We start from the raw sequence: 19,537 nt of genomic DNA on the forward strand, positions 1-19,537 counted from the left end.
CCGCCCCTAATGACTTCACTTTCCCGCCGCTCTTCAAACTGATTTAGGAGAGGGGGAAGGGAATCTCGGCTTTAACTCACCTGAGGCGAACAGAATGAGGTTTCGGATCTAATAAGACTGGAAACCGCCGTAGTGCTCGGGGACACAGGCCGGAGCCCTCAGTGATGGTGGGCGGGAATGGGGGTCTCCGGGCTGAGGCCCAGGCCCCGACCCCGGGTTCCAGGCCCAGGCCCAGGCCCTGCCCATCTTCATTCTGGTGGACTCGGGGATGTACAGCATCAGCAGCTCGGTGCGATTCTCTGCGAGAACAGTTTGAAACATTCCCCACTAAAACTAGTGACTGTCATATGAAATGAAGCTCAATTCCATGTCAAATAATGGAGCTGATTCTCAGGAGTCAGTATGAAGATGATCTGTCAACAAATCAACAAGCGCATAGGAAAGGCTTCCACTGCTATGTCCAGACTAGCCAAGAGAGTTTGGGAAAATGGCGCACTGACACGGAACACAAAAGTCCGAGTGTATCAAGCCTGTGTCCTCAGTACCTTGCTCTATGGTAGCGAGGCCTGGACAACGTATGTCAGCCAAGAGCGACGTCTCAATTCATTCCATCTTCGCTGCCTCCGGAGAATACTTGGCATCAGGTGGCAGGACCATATCTCCAACACAGAAGTCCTTGAGGCGGCCAACATCCCCAGCTTATACACACTACTGAGTCAGCAGCGCTTGAGATGGCTTGGCCATGTGAGCCGCATGGAAGATGGCAGGATCCCCAAAGACACATTGTACAGCGAGCTCGCCACTGGTATCAGACCCATCGACCGTCCATGTCTCCGCTTTAAAGACGTCTGCAAACGCGACATGAAATCCTGTGACATTGATCACAAGTCGTGGGAGTCAGTTGCCAGTGTTCGCCAGAGCTGGCGGGCAGCCATAAAGACAGGGCTAAAATGTGGCGAGTCGAAGAGACTTAGTAGTTGGCAGGAAAAAAGACAGAGGCGCAAGGGGAGAGCCAACTGTGCAACAGCCCCGACAAACAAATTTCTCTGCAGCACCTGTGGAAGAGCCTGTCACTCTAGAATTGGCCTTTATAGCCACTCCAGGCGCTGCTTCACAAACCACTGACCACCTCCAGGCGCTTATCCATTGTCTCTCGAGATAAGGAGGCCCAAAAGAAGATGTCCAATGATCGACCTCATAAACAACGGTCAACACAGATTCAGAAGAAGAAGCTGCTTTCACCCCGAGTGGACTGTGGTGAGTCTGACAATGTGTTGATCGAAATCTTCTCACATATTAGTTAAACTCAGCTGTGGGAGACGAGGCTTGATCCCGTTTATGAATAATAAATTGGCGAAAGGCTGTAAAAGATACTCACGAGAGGAGTTATATTTTGGAGGGAAGGGTTCCGAGTGGGGTAACTTTGCTGTTTCTAGTTTACAAGAATGAGTTGACTCAAATCCAATGGAAATTCGTAAAATTTGGAGATATACAAAACCAGGAAGTGGAATTGAAGAAAGCAGTTTAAAAATTACAGATTTAGTTGTAAATAATATTTAAGTGTGCAGAATAAAAGTAGATGCAACGTTCACATTAAATTTACACCATAGAAACAGATCATTTGGCCCAACTGGTCCATGCCAGAGTTTATGCTCCATACGGGTCTCAACTTCATCTTAACTCTAGCACTGTATCCTTCTATTCCTTTCTCCCTCATGTGCTTATGTAGTTTCCCCATAAACGCACTACTCCTTGTGGTTGCAAATTCCACATTCAAATCACTGTCTGGATAAAGAAGTTTCCCCTGAATTCTTTATTGGATTTATTAGTGACTATCTTATATTTATAAATTTAATGCAGACAAGTGTAAAGCACTGCTCACGGAAACAATACATTGGCAACATATTTACTTTGTGAAGAGTATTGAAAAACCTAACGATGAAGCTGGAAGAGCTAGGATGGGGTTGGTTGGATGATCTAGGGTCGAAAAGGAAGGGGATGGATGGGAGAGTTAGGGTTCGAGATGGGAGTATTGGGATACAGGAGGGATAGGGTTCGACTAGAGAGTTAGGGATTGGGAAGGATAGAATTGGATGGGAGTGTTGGGATTCGATTGGAGAGTTAGGGATTGGGAAGGATAGAATTGGATGTGAGTGTTGGGATTCAGGAGGGATGGGGTTCGATTGGAGAGTTAGGGATTGGGAAGGATAGAATTGGATGGGAGTATTGGGATTCAGGAGGGATGGGGTTCGATTGGAGAGCTAGGGATTGGGAAGGATAGAATTGGATGGGAGTGTTGGGATTCAGGAGGGATGGGGTTCGATTGGAGAGTTAGGGATTGGGAAGGATAGAATTGGATGGGAGTATTGGGATTCAGGAGGGATGGGGTTTGATTGGAGAGTTATCCGACCATTTAAATTGGAGCCAAGCAAATTGCAGTAAATACATATTATGTTGTTCCGTGACTGGCTGTTGTCTCCTTCATCCAATTGATGGTCAGGCGAGCTGAACTGACGGTTTTAGGCATCTGATTTAGAGGAGCCGTGGTGAAGACTATACTGCTAAAGAGCTGGTTGGAGGAGGGATAGAGTGTCCAGGCTGCTGAAACTGGACTTGCACCAAGAACTGGGAGATGGGGAGATATGTTTAGTTGTTTGATGTGAGCTGCTCCCTTACCTGCTCCTGTAACACTGCAATATCCAGGCCAATCTTCACTTCATCTGGATGCCTAAGTCACTCTTGCACAGACTGCACGTTTAACTCTTTGGTCAAAGTGGGAAAGAGCAAGGCCACCATTGTCCCGATTGTTATAATCCCCTTAGTGTATAGTGACCTGTAGGAGAGGAAAAGGGTGTTTGATTATGTAGATGTATAGTAAGCAGGTAAGAGCTGAGAGACAGAACTTAACCTTCCAAGCAACCTAGAATCCAGACCTTTACACAAACTGTTGCTTTGTTTTTATTTGTGTTAATCTCTGATCTTTGCTTGATTTATCTTTAATAAATTTCCAGCTTGCATGTAAAAGGAAACATGCTAACAGATAACGGACACATGCTGCCCGGACTGTTTCTAGGATGCCTCACAATGGGTCATTCAAATCTGTTGGTCGTTAAATACTGTCACTGAGGTTACAAACTCTCAACCTGAACAAATAATATGAGAGAAGACTTAATCAGCGAGTATCGGACCTTCTGTTCATTTTGGTTGATGACAGTTAGCAATCGATTTGATTTACTGGAGTTTGGGAATCTATTACTCCAGGGTTCCTAATGATGGGACTCCCATAATCCACAGATCCAAATAGGCTATTTCAGCACTCGAGATCAACTTCAGTTCATAACTTACTTAGTCACTTAATAGTTTTTAGACTTTTTTGCAATGCTATGAATTAGTGCAGGCTAATTGAACTGTTATGGGATTAGATTAGATTAGATTAGAGATACAGCACTGAAACAGGCCCTTCAGCCCACCGAGTCTGTGCCGAACATCAACCACCCATTTATACTAATCCTACACTAATCTCATATTCCTACCAAACATCCCCACCTGTCCCTATATTTCCCTACCACCTACCTACACTAGTGACATTTTATAATGGCCAATTAACCTATCAACCTGCAAGTCTTTTGGCTTGTGGGAGGAAACCGGAGCACCCGGAGAAAACCCACGCAGACACAGGGAGAACTTGCAAACTCCACACAGGCAGTACCCGGAATCGAACCCGGGATGATTACATAACATTAGAAATAGGAGCAGGATTAGATGATATGGCCCATCAAGCCTGCTCTGCCATTTAATATGATCTTGGGCTTCAATTCCACTTTCCTGTTTCTCCCCATATCCTTGATTCCCTGAGAGTGCAAAAACCTGTTTATCTCAGCCTTAAAGATATTCAATGATGGAGCATCCACAATCCTCTGGCGTAGAGAATTCCAAAGATTCACAACCCTCTGAGTAAAGAAATTTCTCCTCATCTCAGATTGAAGGGAATGGAGTTTGGAATTTCACTCTGCTCTTATTCTTATGAAGTCCAATTATTCACCGAGTCTGTTTTGTGTGCTGCTGCCGTGCAGTCCTGGAGGTGTTTCAGACCACAGTGCGTGATGAGTTTAGCTCCTCTTGGCAGGCAGCAGTTATGGATGATAACTTAACCTCATTGACCTTGGACGAGGGAGGATGTCAGTTTAGTGTCTGGGAATTGAGAGCCCCGTGAATCACTGTCTATGCAGGACAATGAATGATTTTGGTGCAGCTTTCCCAGCCGTACTATGTTGATAACACTTCAATTCTTATAAAACAGCATGTGCTCTGACTACCATAAGCAGATCTACTATAGTTTTATTAAAAAGCTTGTATCTATATGCAGTTCCTACCCACTTTCCCATTAGAAATTCCTGTCCACATTTATAATGGAGACTGCTTATGTAAGTATCCTTTAATTACTCCCTCCTGTCAGGGCTGATGCTGCTGCTGCACCTCAGGTTTGCATCTCTGAACATCTTAGCCTTGACTACACAGAGACTCCTCTGTTCCAACCAACTCTGTTTTCCAAATTACTATAAGTTTTGCTATTTAACTATAAATAATATAAAATGAAAATTAAAATGAGAATATATAAAAGCAAAATATTGCAGATGCTGGAAATCTGAAATAAAAAGAGAAAATGCTGGAAACACTCAGCAGGCCTGGCAGCATCCAGAGTTTTTTTTTCCAAAATATACTTTATTCATAAAAATCTGTAAAAATTACATTCCCAAACAGTTTAAAACAGCATCAAGTCAAAAAATACACACAGTGCAAAAGTGATCAGTTTCCTTCTATACAAGGGCGGCGCAGTGGTTAGCACCGCAGCCTCACAGCTCCAGCAACCCAGGTTCAATTCTGGGTACTGCCTGTGTGGAGTTTGCAAGTTCTCCCTGTGTCTGTGTGGGTTTTCTCCGGGTGCTCCGGTTTCCTCCCACATGCCAAAGACTTGCAGGTTGATAGGTAAATTGGCCATTGTAAATTGCCCCTAGTATAGGTAGGTGGTAGGGGAATATAGGGACAGGTGGGGATGTGGTAGGAATATGGGATTAGTGTAGGATTAGTATAAATGGGTGGTTGATGGTCGGCACAGACTTGGTGGGCTGAAGGGCCTGTTTCAGTGCTGTATCTCTAAATTAAACTAAACTAAACAATCATGAGTTGCCTCACAACCCTTCCATTTCATTTGTCATGCCATTAACATTTTTACATGTTAGGACAGAGCTGGCTAAAGTAAACTGGGAAATTAGGTTAAGGGATAGGTTATTAGAGATGCAGTGGCAGACACTTAAGGGATATTTCATAACACTCAGCAAAGATACATTCCAGTGAGAAAGAAAGAGAAGGACACACCATCTGTGGCTAACGAAAGAAGTTAAAGATCGTATCAAATTGAAAGAAAAAACATACAATTCAGTGAAGATTGGACAGAATATAAAAAAACAACAAAGAATGACTAAAAGAATAATGAGAGAGAAATTAGAGTACCAGAAAACGTTAGCTAGAGATATAAAAATGGATAGTAAGAGGTTCTACAGGTATTTAAAAAGGAAAAGAGTAAGTAAAGTAAGTGTTGGTCCTCTAGAGAGTGAGTCTGCAGAATTACTAATGGAAAATAAGGAAATGGCAGAGGAGTTGAACAGATTTTTTTGCATCTGTCTTCACTATAGAGGATACAAATAACAAGCAGAAATAATTATTAATCAAGAGTTGAAAAGGAGGGATGAACTTAAAACAATTACCATCACCAGGGAAAGGGTACTGAGAAAGTTATTAGAACTAAAAGCTGACATGTCCCCAGGTCCTGATGGACTTCACCCTCGGGTCTTACAAGAAGTGGCTGCTGAGATTGTGAATGCATTGATTTTAATTTTCCAAATTTCCCTAGATTCTGGAAAGGTCCCATCAGATTGGAAGATAGAAAATGTAACTCCGCTCATTCAGAAAGTGAGGAGGCATGGGATACAGGGGAAGTTGGCTGTCTGGATACAAAATTGGCTGGCCCATAGAAGACAGAGGGTGGTAGTAGATGGAAAGTATTCAGCATGGAGCTCGGTGACCAGTGGTGTTCCGCAGGGATCTGTTCTGGGACCTCTGCTCTTTGTGATTTTTATAAATGACTTGGATGAGGAAGTGGAAGGCTGGGTTAGCAAGTTTGCCGATGACACGAAGGTTGCTGGAGTTGTGGATAGTGTGGAAGGCTGTTGTAGGTTGCAACGGGACATTGACAGGATGCAGAGCTGGGCTGAGAAGTGGCAGATGGAGTTCAACCTGGAAAAGTGTGAAGTGATTCATTTTGGAAGGTTGAATTTGAATGCTGAATACAGGCTTAAAGACAGGATTCTTGGTAGTGTAGAGGAACAGAGGGATCTTGGGGTCCATGTCCATAGATCGCTCAAAGTTGCCACCCAAGTTGATAGGGTTGTTAAGAAAGCGTATGGTGTGTTGGCTTTCATTAACAGGGGGATTGAGTTTAAGAGCAGCGAGGTTATGCTGCAGCTCTATGAGGCCCTGGTTTGATCACACTTGGAATATTGTGTTCAGTTCTGGTCGCCTCATTATAGGAAGGATGTGGAAGCTTTAGAGAGGGTGCAGAGGAGATTTACCAGGATGCTGCCTGGACTGGAGGGCATGTCTTACGAAGAAAGATTGAGGGAGCTAGGGCTTTTCTCATTGGAGCAAAGAAGGATGAGAGGTGACTTGATAGAGGGGTACAAGATGATGAGAGGCACAGATAGAGCGGATAGCCAGAGACTTTTTCCCAGGGCGGAAAGGGCTATCACCAGGGGGCATAATTTTAAGGTGATTGGAGGAAGGTTTCGGGAAGATGTCAGAGGTAGGTTCTTTACACAGAGAGTGGTGGGTGCGTGGAATGCGCTGCCAGCGGTGGTAGTAGAAGCAGATACATTAGGGACATTTAAGCGACTCTTGGATAGGTACATGGATGATAGTAGAATGAAGGGTATGTAGGTAGTTTGATCTTAGAGTAGGTTAAAGGTTCGGCACAACATCGTGGGCCGAAGGGCCTGTACTGTGCTGTACTGTTCTATGTTCTATGATCTATATTCAAGAAAGGAGGAAGACAGAAAGCAGGAAACTACAGGCCAGTTAGTTTAAATGTGTCATAGGGAAAATGCTGGAATCTATTATTAAGGAGGTTATAGCAGGTTATTTAGAAGATCTCAATGCAATTAGGCAGAGTCAAAATATTTTGCGAAAGGGAAATCATGTTTAACTAATTTATTAGAGTTCTTTGAGGAAGTAACAAGCAACGTGGATAAAGGGGAACCTATGGATGTGGTGTACTTGGATCTCCAGAAGGCATTTGACAAGGTGGCACATCAAAGGTTACTAAACAAAATAAGAGCCCATGGTATAAGGGGGGTAACATATTAGCATAGATAGAGGAATGGTTAGCTAACAGGAAACAAAGAATAGGCATAAATGAGTCATTTTCTGGTTGGCAGGCGGTAACTAGTGGAGTACCACAGGGATCAGTGCTAGGGCCTCAACTATTTACTATCTATATCAATGACTTGGATGAAAGGACAGAATGAATGGTTGGTAAATTTGCTGATGACGCAAAGATAGGTAGGAGAGTAAGTTGTGAAGAGGACATGAGTCTGCAAAGGCATATAGATAGGTTAAGTGAGTGTGCAAAGATTTGGCAGATGGAGTATAATGTGGGAAAGTGTGAACTTGTTCACTTTGGCTGGAAAAATAGAAAAGCAACATATTTAAATGGAGAGAGATTGCAGAACTCAGATGCAAAGGGATCTGGGTGTCCTAGTGCACAAAACACAAAATGTTAGTATGCAGGTACAGCAAGTGATTTAGAAGGCAACTGCAATGTTGTTTATTGCAAGGGGAATGGAATATAAAAGTAGAGATGTTTTACCACAGTTGAACAGGGTATTAGTGAGCCCACATCTAGATTATTGTGTACAGTTTTTGTCTCCTGACTTAAGAAAGGATAGAATTGCATTGGAAGCAGTTCAGAGAAGGTTCACTCGACTGATTCCTGGGATGAGAGGGTTATCTTATGAGGAAAGGTTGGACAGGTTGGGTCTGTATTCATTGGTGTTTAGAAGGATGACAGTGATTTTATTGAAACATATAAGATCCTGAGAGGACTTGACAGGGTGGATGTGGAAAGGATGTTTCCACTGTGGGAGAGACTAAAACTAAGAGTCTCCCACTTAAGGTAGAGATGAGAAATTTTTTCTGAGGGTCACAAATCTGTGGAACTCTCTTACCCGAAGAGCGGTGGAGGCAGGGTCATTGAATGTTTTAAGGCAAAGGTAGACAGATTCTTGACAAACAAGGGAGGCAAAGGGTATCGGGGGTAGGCAGGAAAGTGGAGTTGTGCCCACAAACAGATCAACCCTGATCTTATAGAATGACGGAGCAGGCTAGAGGGGCCGAATGGCCTGCTCCAGCTCCTAGTTTGTATGTTCGTATCCTAACCACTCGCTGCACAAAAAAGTTTTTCCTCATGTTGCCATTGCTTCTTCTGCCAATAACCTTAAATCTGTGCCCTCTAGTTTCAGCAGTGGGAACAGTTTTTCCCTATTTACTCTGTCCCAAGCCCTCATGATTTTGAACACCTCTAGCAAATCTCCTGTCAACCTTCCCTTCTCCAAGGAAAACAGTCCCAACTTCTCCAATCTATCCACATAACTGAAGTTCCTCATCCCTGGAACCATTCTTGTGAATCTTTTCTGCACCCGCTCTAATGCCGTCACATCTTTCTTAAAGTGTGGTGCTCAGAACTGGACGCAGTCCTCCAGTTGAGGCTGATCCAGTGTTCTGGATGAGTTTAACATAACTTCCTTGCTTTTGTACTCTATGCCCCTATTAATAAAGCCCAGGATACTGTATGCTTTATTAACTGCTCTCTCAACCTGTCCTGCCACCTTCAATAATTTATGCACATTTACACTCAGGTCCCTCTGCTCCTGCACCCCCTTTAGAATTGTACCCCTTATTTTATATTGTCTCTCCACGTTCTTCCTACCAAAATGAATCACTTCACACTTCTCTGCATTACATTTCATTTGCCACTTGTCTGCCCATTCCACCAGCCTGTCTATGTTCTTTTGAAATTCTACACTAACCTCCTCACAGTTCACAATGTTTCCAAGTTTCGTATCATCTGCAAATTTTGAAATTGTGCCCTGCACACCGAGGTCTAGGTCATTAATATACATCAGGAAGAGTGCGGTTCTTAACACCGACCCTTGGGGAACTCCACTATAAACCTACCTCCAGTCTGAAAAACATCCGTTAACCGCTATTCTCTGTTTCCTGTCACTCAGCTAGTTTCGTATCCATGTTGCTACTGTCTCTTTTATTCCATGAGTTATAATTTTGCTCACAAGTCTGTTATGTTGCACTTTATGAAATGCTTTTAGGAAGTCCATGTGCACCACATCAACAGCATTACTTTCATCAGCTTTCTGTTACCTCATCAAAAATGTCCAGCAAATTAGTTAAACACGATTTGCCTATCACAAATCCATGCTGACTTTCCCTAATTAACCCAAATTTGCCCAAGGGACTCTTAATTTTGTCCCGAATTATCGTTTCTAGAAGCTTCCCATCACTGAGGTTAAACTGACTGGCCTATAGTTGCTGGGCTTATCTTTACACACTTTTTTTGAACAAGGGTGTAACATCTGCAATTCTCCTCTGGCACCAGCCCTGAATGTACGGAAAACTGGAAAATTATGGCCAGTGCCTCCGCAATGTCCACTCTCACTTCTCTCCGTATCCTTGGATACATCTCATCTGGTCCTGGTGCCTTTCAGTAGATAGCCTATCCAATACCACCTCCTTATCCATTTTAAATCCTTCAAGTGTCTGAACTGCCTTCTCTTTCATCATGACCTGCGCAGCACATTCTCTTTGGTAAAGACAGATGCAAAGTATTCATTTACTACCTCAACCATGCCCCTGCCTCCATGCATAAATCCCATTATACCCAAGTTTGTGTAATCTCTCCTTGTAATTTAACTCTTGGAGTCCAGGTATTTAGTAAATCTACACTGCACTCCGTCCAAGGCCAATATATCTTCCTAACGTGGGTGCCTAGAACTGCTCACTGTTTAAGCTAACCGGGGCTTTAAACATAACTTCTACCCCCTTGTATTCTTGGCCTCTGCATATAAAAGTAAGCATTTCATTAGCCCTTTTGATTATCTTCTGTACCTCTTCATGACATTTTAATGATCTATGTACCTGGACCCCCAAGTCGCTTTGGACCTCCACAGTTTCTAGCTTTTCTCCATTTAGAAAGTAACCTGTTCTATCCTTTTCAGGTCCAAACGTGGATGACCTCACACTTGTCTACATTGAAATCAATTTGCCACAGTTTTGCCCATTCACTTAATCTATCAATATTTCTTTATAATTTTATGCTTCCATCTACTGCTGACAATGCTGCCTATCTTTGTACATCAGCAAATTTCGATATGTGACTTTCTATCTCATCTAAGTTGTTCATAAATACGGTGAATAGCCCCAACACAGATCCTCGAGGGACAGCACTGGTCACATCCTGCCAATTAGAGTACCTGCCCCTTGTCCTTACTCTCTGTCTCCTGCTGCTCAGCTAATTTCCTAATCAGGCCAATAATTTGCCTTCAATTTCATGAATTTTAACCTTCGCTAACAGTCTCTTAGGAGGGATTTTTATCAATTCCCTTCTGGAAAGCCATATAAATAACATGCATAGACGTTCCCCTGTTCACTACTTTAGCCACCTCTTCAAAAGTTCAATCAGGTTTGTCAGGCATGACCTACCCTTTACAAATCCATGCATATTCTTTATGAACAGAGGACACCAATTTAAGGTGATTGGCAAAAGAACCAGAGGTGGTTTGAGGAAAAGCTGTTTTATGCAGCGAGTGGTCAGGATTTGGAATGCACTTCATGAGAGTATGATGGAGGCAGATTCAATTGTAGCTTTCAAAAGGGAATTGGATAATTATCTGAAGAGAAAAAAATTGCAGGGCTATGGGGAAAGGGCAGAGGAGCGGAACTAGCTAAATAGCTCTTACAGAGACAAAAACAAGAAATGCTGGAATCACTCAGCAGGTCTGGCAGCATCTGTGGAAAGAGAAGCAGAGTTAACGTTTCGAAGAAGGGTCACTGACCCGAAACGTTAACTCTGCTTCTCTTTCCACAGATGCTGCCAGACCTGCTGAGTGATTCCAGCATTTCTTGTTTTTGTTTCAGATTTCCAGCATCCGCAGTATTTTGCTTTTATTTTAGCTCTTAGAGAGCCAGCATGGGCATGACGGGCTGAATGACCTCCTTCAGTGAGGTAACCCTGCTGAATCTAATTCGGAACTGGGTTCCAAAGAAGGGTCACTGACCCGAAACGTCAACTCTGCTTCTGTCTCCACAGATGCTGCCGGACCTGCTGAGTATTTCCAGCATTTCTTGTTTTTGTTTCAGATTTCCAGCATCTGCAGTATTTTGCTTTTATTTTAGCTGCTATGGGGTTGTATGTGAATAGCAGAGCTGCTTAGTCTAAGTTAAAATGCAAAGTTCAATTGTGCCCCAATCTTACCCAGACAATCCCCAGCACATTCTGGCTGTGATGAACAAATATTCAATGTCCTGGGCTAGTGGAAAGTATCGATAATAAACATTCAGGGTCTTGTGCTTCAGAGGTGACTTTGTGCAATGCAGCGGGTATCCCAGAATCTGAATGTGGAATATTAGTGATGTATTCAGATTGCCGGGTGCGGGGTGTCTGCTGCATTCAGTGTGCGGGGTATGGAGATGCTGGGTATTCAGGGTCAGGGGCTCCTTGTACTGGAAAGCCGGGAACACAAAGGACAGAGACTGAGAGCCGGCACTGAGTGTGGGACAGGTAGGTAAGCAGGAGCGGCCCGGCCCGGCCCGGGGAGCAGCTTCCTCCTGCAGCAGCCACCCTGCCCTCACACCCCCGGCTGCAAACCACTGCCTTCACATACAAAAAGAAACGTGGGTGCAGTGGGTGCAGAGCCCGGGTGGGTGCGGAGTGTGGGTGCGGAGTCCGGGTGGGTGCAGGGAGTGGGTGCGGGGTGTGGGTGCGGAGTCCGGGTGGGTGCTGGGTGCGGGGAGTGGGTGCGGAGTACGGGTGGGTGCGGAGTGTGGGTGCGGAGCCCGGGTGGGTGCGGGGTGTGGGTGCGGAGCCCGGGTGGGTGCGGGGTGTGGTTGCGGAGTCCGGGTGGGTGCTGGGTGCGGGGAGTGGGTGCGGAGTGTGGGTGCGGAGCCCGGGTGGGTGCGGAGCCCGGGTGGGTGCGGGGAGTGGGTGCGGAGCCCGGGTGGGTGCGGGGAGTGGGTGCGGAGCCCGGGTGGGTGTGGGTGCGGGTGCGGAGTCCGCACAGTCTCGGCATCTCAGGGAAGCTGCTTTAAAGGCACTGCCACTGTTTAGGGCGATACATGTTTGCCGTCGTAAAAATGTATGGAGACCAGGAGGCAGTTGTGAGGGAAAATGTTGTGAAGCCCACGTGTCGCTGTTTACAGAGGCAGCGCTGTGCTTCAGGGGTTTAATGCAGCCGTGGGAAGGGGTCAGGCCAGGGATGGGGTGTTGAACGGTAACTGTGGTCCCCCTATTGCAATTCCAGCTCACGGTTACAGAGACTGCTTCCTGGGGGAGCCTGGGGGGAGAGTGTTTTGCTGTTCAAAGCTTGTTGAAAAGAGAACTGGTCCGCATGAATGTGCCAGAAGCAGAGAGTCAAATTGTGTATCATTAGACCCAGATTATCCATCAGGTCCAGAGGCCTCTCTGTCAGCAGTAAAGGCACGCTCGGGTATGCAATTGAAACCCGACCCGACCACATCCAACCAAACCCAATTCGGGCCCGAGTCCTCTGATTTTTCCCCGCGCCTGACCCAACCCGACTGCCAGAATAAAGTTAATTATATAAAAGAGGTTGTGCCAAAAGGCAGCACTGCGTCCGACCTGGCCCGACCCGACCGAGCCCGAATACCAGATCTGGAAGAGTGACCTAATCGAACCCGACACATGTCGTTGGGTCTGGTCGGGTAGCCATGCTCTAATCAGCAGGTTGTTGCTGCTTTGAGAGATCTGTGGACTGATGCTTGTGTCTTCTGCAACACTGGATCACAGCAAGTGTTATCAGCGGTGAGATTTCCTCACATGTCAACACTGATGCTGCATAACTTGAGGTTGTGCTCGTGCATGTTCTTGTCACACAGAGATAGTCATAGTCATTTTTTTATTTATGGCATAGAGGGAGGCCAGTCAGCCCATTGAGTCCATACCAGCTCTCCTCAGAGAAATTCAGTCAGTCCCACACCCCCGCTCGATTCCCATAGCCCTGTAAGTTTATTTCCTTCAAGTGGCAGTCCAATTTCTTTTTGAAGTTTTTGATTGTCTCTGCTTTCACCACCCACGTGGACAGCAAGTTCTAGGTCATTATTACTCGCAGCATAAAAAAAATTCTTCCTCATATTCCCCCTGCATCTGTTGCCCAAAACATCAATCTGTGTCCCCTAGACCTTGTACCGTAGTTAATGGGAACAGTTTTTCCTTGACTAACGTATCTAAGCCTATCATAATCTGGTATACTTCTGCCAAACCATCCCTCAATCTCCTTTGCTACAAGGAGAACAACTCCAGTTTCTCCAACCTAACCTCGAAACTAAAATCCTCCATCCCTGGAACCATTCTGGTAAATCTCCTCTGCACCCTCCCGAGGACCCTCGCTCACATCCTTCCTAAAGTGTGGTGACCAGAACTGGATGCAATACCCCAGTTGGGGCCTAACCAAAGCTTTATAAAGTTTAGCATAACTTCCCTGCTTTCATGTGCTATGCCTCTATTTATGAAGCCCAAGGTCCCATATGCTTTACTAACCACTCTCTCGATATGTCCTGTCACCTTCAAAGATCGATGCACATGCATCCCCAGGTACCTTTGTTCCTGCACATGCTTTAGAACTGTGCAATTATTGCCTCATCCTATCCCTTCTGCCAAAATGCAACACCTCACATTTGTCTGTATTAAATTCCATCTGCCACTTGTCTTCCCATTCTGCAAGCCTATCTAGTGAGGTTCCTTTAAAGGTCTAAGTGGCTCCAACATGACGGATCTAACAATGGAAGATTGGAACCAGGTCTCTATGGGATTTGATCTCTGAGCTGAGCAGGTCAGCACTAGCCCTGGTCACTGGAGCTGTAGAGCTGTCACCAGGATCTCGAAATCTTGGCTGCCAATAACTCGACAAGCTAATGACCTAATAATGCTGCCGATGGAGAGGCAGTGGGAAACTTCCCAATAATCTGTGCTGGTAATCTGCTGTTTTATCTAGTTAATTTCCAGCACATACTTTGGATCCCTGAGCCTTGCCAACATTTGTCTCAATATCTGAACTGAGGTAAGTGGTGTGCACCTCTAGAGCTAAAACAAGGGTCTATACTATATCGGGCACACAGGAACTTCTCATCCTCAGTGATTTCAACTTCCATCTGAACTCACCATGCTCTCTGAGTTCACTTCCCTCCTATCCTCCCTTGACTTCTCCATATAAAATTGCCCTCACGTATTCATAGTCACCCTCTTGACCTTGCCTCCATATTCCCATTGTCTCTGTTACATGCAAGGCTATCTTTGATCATTTGTATGTAACTCTCACACTCACATTTGCCTTTCAACCCCACTTGCTTCTGTATCCACCCTTAGAGAAAAGCTCTTTTCCAGGTCACTTACAATGGCACTTTCAAACTCACAACTGTCAAACCTTGGGCTCTCTGTTTGCCATTTCATGTCTGCAGCAGCTGTTCTGCTCAATCACTCCCTCACCTCTGCCTTTGATGCCCTTTCTCCAGTAAAACCCTTGCTCACTCCCGCTCTGGATGGCCCCCATTCCCCCGCTGATTTCCTCTGCCAAAACTACTCACTACTCCAGGATCATCCTGGAATGCAAAGATAACTCTTGGCATTATTTCTGCACTACCAAGTGTCTCTTAAACTTCACTTCCCAGTCACCTATATCCTCACCTTTAACAATGTGTGAAGAGCTCAGGGAATTCTTTGTAGTAAGATTGAGATCATCCATTCAGCTATTTTTGACGCATCCCTCCCTTCAGTTTTCCCACCAAGCCTCGCGTCCCCCAGGGTACGATGGATGAAATGGACATCTTAGCTTTATCATTCTGTGGTTCCCCACTACCTTGGGCCTGAATCTGCATCTTTCTCCGATCTCCCCTCATCTCCCCTCATGTCCTCTCTGATCTCATCTTGTACATGAGACCCACCTCCTATTCTTTTGATTATATTCCCTCTAAACTGCTGATCATCAGACTTCAAAAACAACAACTTGCATTTATATAGCACCTGTATTATAATAAAACATCCTAAGGTGATTCACAGGAGCATTATAAAATAAAATTTGACACTGAGCTGCATAAAGAGATATTAGGGCAGATGACCAAAGAAAGCTTAGTCAAAGAGGTAGTTTTGAAGTAAAAGCAAAATACTGCGGATGCTGGAAATCTGAAACAAAAACAAGAAATGCTGGAATCACTCAGCAGGTCTGGCAGCATCTGTGGAAAGAGAAGCAGAGTTAACGTTTCGGGTCAGTGACCCTTCTTCGGAACTACCTTCTTCAGAGGTAGTTTTGAAGTGGTGGTTTAAAGACAGAAAGAGAGGTAGAGAGGGAATTCCAGAGCTTCCAGCTCAGACAGCTTTTAAAAAAAATTTGTTTCTTGGGATGTGGGCATTGCTGGCCAGGCCAGCATTTATTGCCCATCCCTAATTGCCCTTGAGAAGGTGGTGGTGAGCTGCCTTATTGAACCGCTGCAGTCCATCTGCTGCCAGTATACGCTGTTAGGGAGGGACTGCTAGGATTTTGATCGAGCAACAGTGAAGTAACGGTGATATATTTCCAAGTCTGGATGGTGTGTGGCTTGGAGGGAAACTTGGTGGTGTTCCCATGTGTCAGCTTCCCTTGTCTTTCTAGGTGGAAGAGGTTGCGGGTTTGGAAGGCGCTGTCAAAGGAGGCGTGGTGAATTGCTGCAGTGCATCTTGTAGATGGTACACACTGCTGCCACTGTGCGTCAGTGGTGGAGGGAGTGAATGTTGAAGGTGGTGGATGGGGTGCTGATCAAGCGGGTTGCTTTGTCCTGGATGGTGTCGAGCTTCCTGAGTGTTGTTGGAGCTGCACCCATCCAGGCAAGTGAAGAGTATTCCATCATACGCCTGACTTGTGCCTTGTAGATGGTGGACAGGCTTTGGGGAGTCAGGAGGTGAGTTACTCACCTCAGGATTCCCAGCCTCTGACCTGCTCTTGTAGCCATGATATTTATGTGGCTGCTTCAGTTTAGTTTCTGGTCAGTGATAACCCCCCCAGGATGTTGATAGTGGGGGATTCAGCGATTGTAATGCCGTTGAATGTCAAGGGGAGATGGTTAGATTCTCTCTTGTTTGAAATGGTCATTGCCAGGCACTTGTGTGGCACAAATGTTTCATGCCACTTAACAGCCTAAGTCTGAATGTTGTTCGGGTCTTGCTGCATATGGACATGGACTGCTTCAGTACCTGAGGAGTTGTGAATGGTACTGAACATCTTACAATCATCAGCGAACATCCCCACTTCTGAACTTAAGGAGTGAAGGTCATTAATGAAGCAGCTGAAGATGTTTGGGCCTAAGATTGGTGAGAATAAGGTCTAATAGGCTTTTTCCTCTTGTTGGTTCCCTCACCACCTGCTGCAGACCCAGTCTAGCAGCTATGTCCTTCAGGGCTCGGCCAGCTCGGTCGAGCTTGGTAATGGTATTGAAGTCCCCACCCATTCTATGCCCTGCTACCCTCAATGCTTCTTCCAAGTGGTGTTCAACATGGAGAAACACTGATTCATCAGCTGAGGGGGGTGCGGTAGGTGGTAATCAGCAGGAGGTTTCCTTGCACCTGATGCCATGAGACTCATGGAGTCTGGAGACAATATTGAGGGCTCCCAGAGACGCTCCTCCTGATTGTATACCACTATGCCGCCACCTCTGGTGAGTTTGTCCTGCTGGCGGGATAGGACATGCCCAAGGATGGTGGTGATTCTGTGTGTATGGGTATGTCAGGCTGTTACTTGACTAGTCTGTGGAACAGCCATCCCAATTTTGGCACAAGCCTCCTGATAGTAAGGAGGACTTTGTAGAGTTGACTGGGTTGGGTTTGCAGATGTTGTTTCTGGTGCCTCAGTCGATGCCCGGTGTTCCGTCTGGTTTTATTCCTTTTCACCATTTGTGTAGCAGTTCAGTACAAATGAGTGGCATACCTGGCTATTTCAGAGGGCAGTTAAGAGTCATTGCTGTGGGTCCGACGTCACATGTAGGCCAGACCAGGTAGGGACGGAAGGTTTCCTTCCTTAAAGGATATTGGTGAACCTGATAGGATTTTACGACAATCAATGATTTTGTGGCAGAGACTAGCTTTCAATTCGACGTTTTTATTAATTTATTAGTTGAATTTAAATTCCACCAGCTGCTGTGGTGGGATTTGAACCCATGTCCCCAAAGTACCATGAGGAGTGAAGATATCGGAGAGTTATGGGGCTGGAGGAGATTACAGAGATAGGGAGAGGTGAGGTCTTGGAGGGATTAGAAATCATGGATAAGAATTTTAAAATCGAGGCATTGCTTAACCAGGAGGTCAGCGAGTTGATGGGTGAATGGGATTTGGTGCGAGTTAGGTCACGGGCAGTTGCGTTTTGGATGACTTCAAATCTGTGGATGGTAGAACGTGGGAGGCTGGCCAGGAGTGTGTTGCAATACTGAAGTCTAGAAATAATAAAGGCATGTAGATGACAAATAGGAGGAGTCCAAGGATAGATCCTGGGGTTAGGGAGGGGAAAAGATCCATTGCAGGTGATTCTGCGGCTAAGATTAGATAGACAAGATTGGAGCCAGGTGAGTGCAGTCCTACCCAGCTGGACGACTATGGAGAGGCGTTGGGAGAAGGTAGTGTGGACAACCATGTCAAAGGCTGCAGAAAGATTGGGAAGGATGAGGAGGAGAAGTTTACCTTTGTCACAGTCACATAGGATGCCATTTGTGAGTTTGATAGGGGCCCTTCCTGACCCTCATGGTAGAAGACATTGCAAATGTTTCTCTTTCCTTAGGAATTGTCCTGGTCCCTTTCAAACCTTCAGTCATCACCCAACCCCTCAAAGAACCCATCCTTGATCCCTATGACTTTGCAAAGTACTCCCCTATCTCCAAAGTGGAGATGGAGAGAGCGAGTGACAGATGGGAAAGAATAGAAAGAGAATTCCTCATCACTGTACCTCTCTCTCTCTCTCACCCCTTCCCTCGTCACTGTGCTCTTCTCTCTCTCTCCTTCCCTCATCACTGTGCTTCACGCTCTCTCTCTCTCCCCTTCCCTCATCGCTGTGCTTTTCTCTCTCCTTCCCTCGCCACTGTGCTCCGCTCGCGTGCTCGTGTTCTCTCTCTCCTTCCCTCGTCACTGTGCTGCAGTCTAAGGGGATGGTGGCATAGTGGTAATGTTCCTGGACTAGTAATCCTGAGGCCTCAACTAATTCTCTGGGGACATGGGTTCAAATCCCACTAGAGCAGCTGGTGGAATTTAAATTCAATTAATTAATAAATCTGGAATTAAAAGCTAGTCTTAGGAATGGTGACCACGAAACTACCGGATTGTTGTGAAAACCCATCTAGTTCTTTAATGTCCTTTAGGGAAGGAAAGCTGCTGTCCTTGCCTGGTCTGGCCTAGATGTGACTCCAGACCCACATCAATGTGGTTGACTTTTAATTGCCTTCTGAAATGGCCTAGCAAGCCAGTCAGTTGTTGAAGGGCAAATAAGGATGGGCAACAAATGTTGGCCTTGCCAGCAATGCCCACATCGCATGAAAGAATTAAAAAAAAAATGCGGATGGACCTCCCGGTATTGACCTATGTATCGGAAATGACAACAGCACACCCTGCCCAATCGACCCTGCAAAGACCTCCTTACTAACATCTGGGTATTGGCTCCAATATTGGGAGAGCTATCGCACAGACTAGTTAAGCAACAGCATGACACCCCTCACCGAATCATATCTTAGAGCCAATATCCCAGACACCTTCATCACAAGAGGTGGCAGCACAATGGTGTACAGTCAGGAGGGAGTTGCCCTGGACGTCCTTAACATTGACTCCGGACCCCATGAAGTCTTATGGTATCAGGTCAAACATGGGCAAGGAAAACTCCTGCTTATAATCTGTTAATTGTATGTCAGTTGTTTGACTATATGCAGGTGAAGGGTGTTAATTGGGGGTCTTAGTTCAGTACTTATAAGCAGACGCTTACTGAGACTGGGGGAGGGTTTAGAGTGAGGAGCTACATGTTTGTAATCCTTTTACTCTGTACAATGAGTATGAAACTGAGAAAAGACAGGCTCTAGTATTATTCTTCCATAACAAGCTTTCTGGAGTCCAACATGGTAGCAAAGGATGGTTGCCTAAAGCTGAAGGTTGGAAACTAGGAATTTTTTTCATATAGAA

General features: G+C 45.4%; 1 protein-coding gene across 8 annotated transcripts in view; it reads left to right on the forward strand.

Moving 5' to 3' along the window:
- The first annotated feature begins 10 nt into the window (after nt 1-10).
- The window catches only part of apba2b (amyloid beta (A4) precursor protein-binding, family A, member 2b), a 106,735-nt gene continuing 87,208 nt past the window's right edge, over nt 11-19,537 (forward strand). For 3 of the 8 annotated variants that reach the window (XM_068015664.1, XM_068015671.1, XM_068015670.1), the window contains exon 1: nt 1,170-1,257. Coding sequence is in view for 1 of the 8 variants with exons in the window: in XM_068015672.1 (XP_067871773.1) it covers nt 1,186-1,257 (72 nt within the window). In the remaining 7 variants the exon portion in view is untranslated. Of the gene's footprint in view, nt 1,258-11,832; nt 11,906-19,537 lie in introns of those variants that run through there. The other 5 variants (XM_068015672.1, XM_068015666.1, XM_068015667.1 and 2 more) reach the window with 5 other exon arrangements.

Source organism: Heterodontus francisci, chromosome 35, assembly GCF_036365525.1.
Source record: "Heterodontus francisci isolate sHetFra1 chromosome 35, sHetFra1.hap1, whole genome shotgun sequence".
Lineage (NCBI taxonomy): Eukaryota > Metazoa > Chordata > Chondrichthyes > Heterodontiformes > Heterodontidae > Heterodontus > Heterodontus francisci.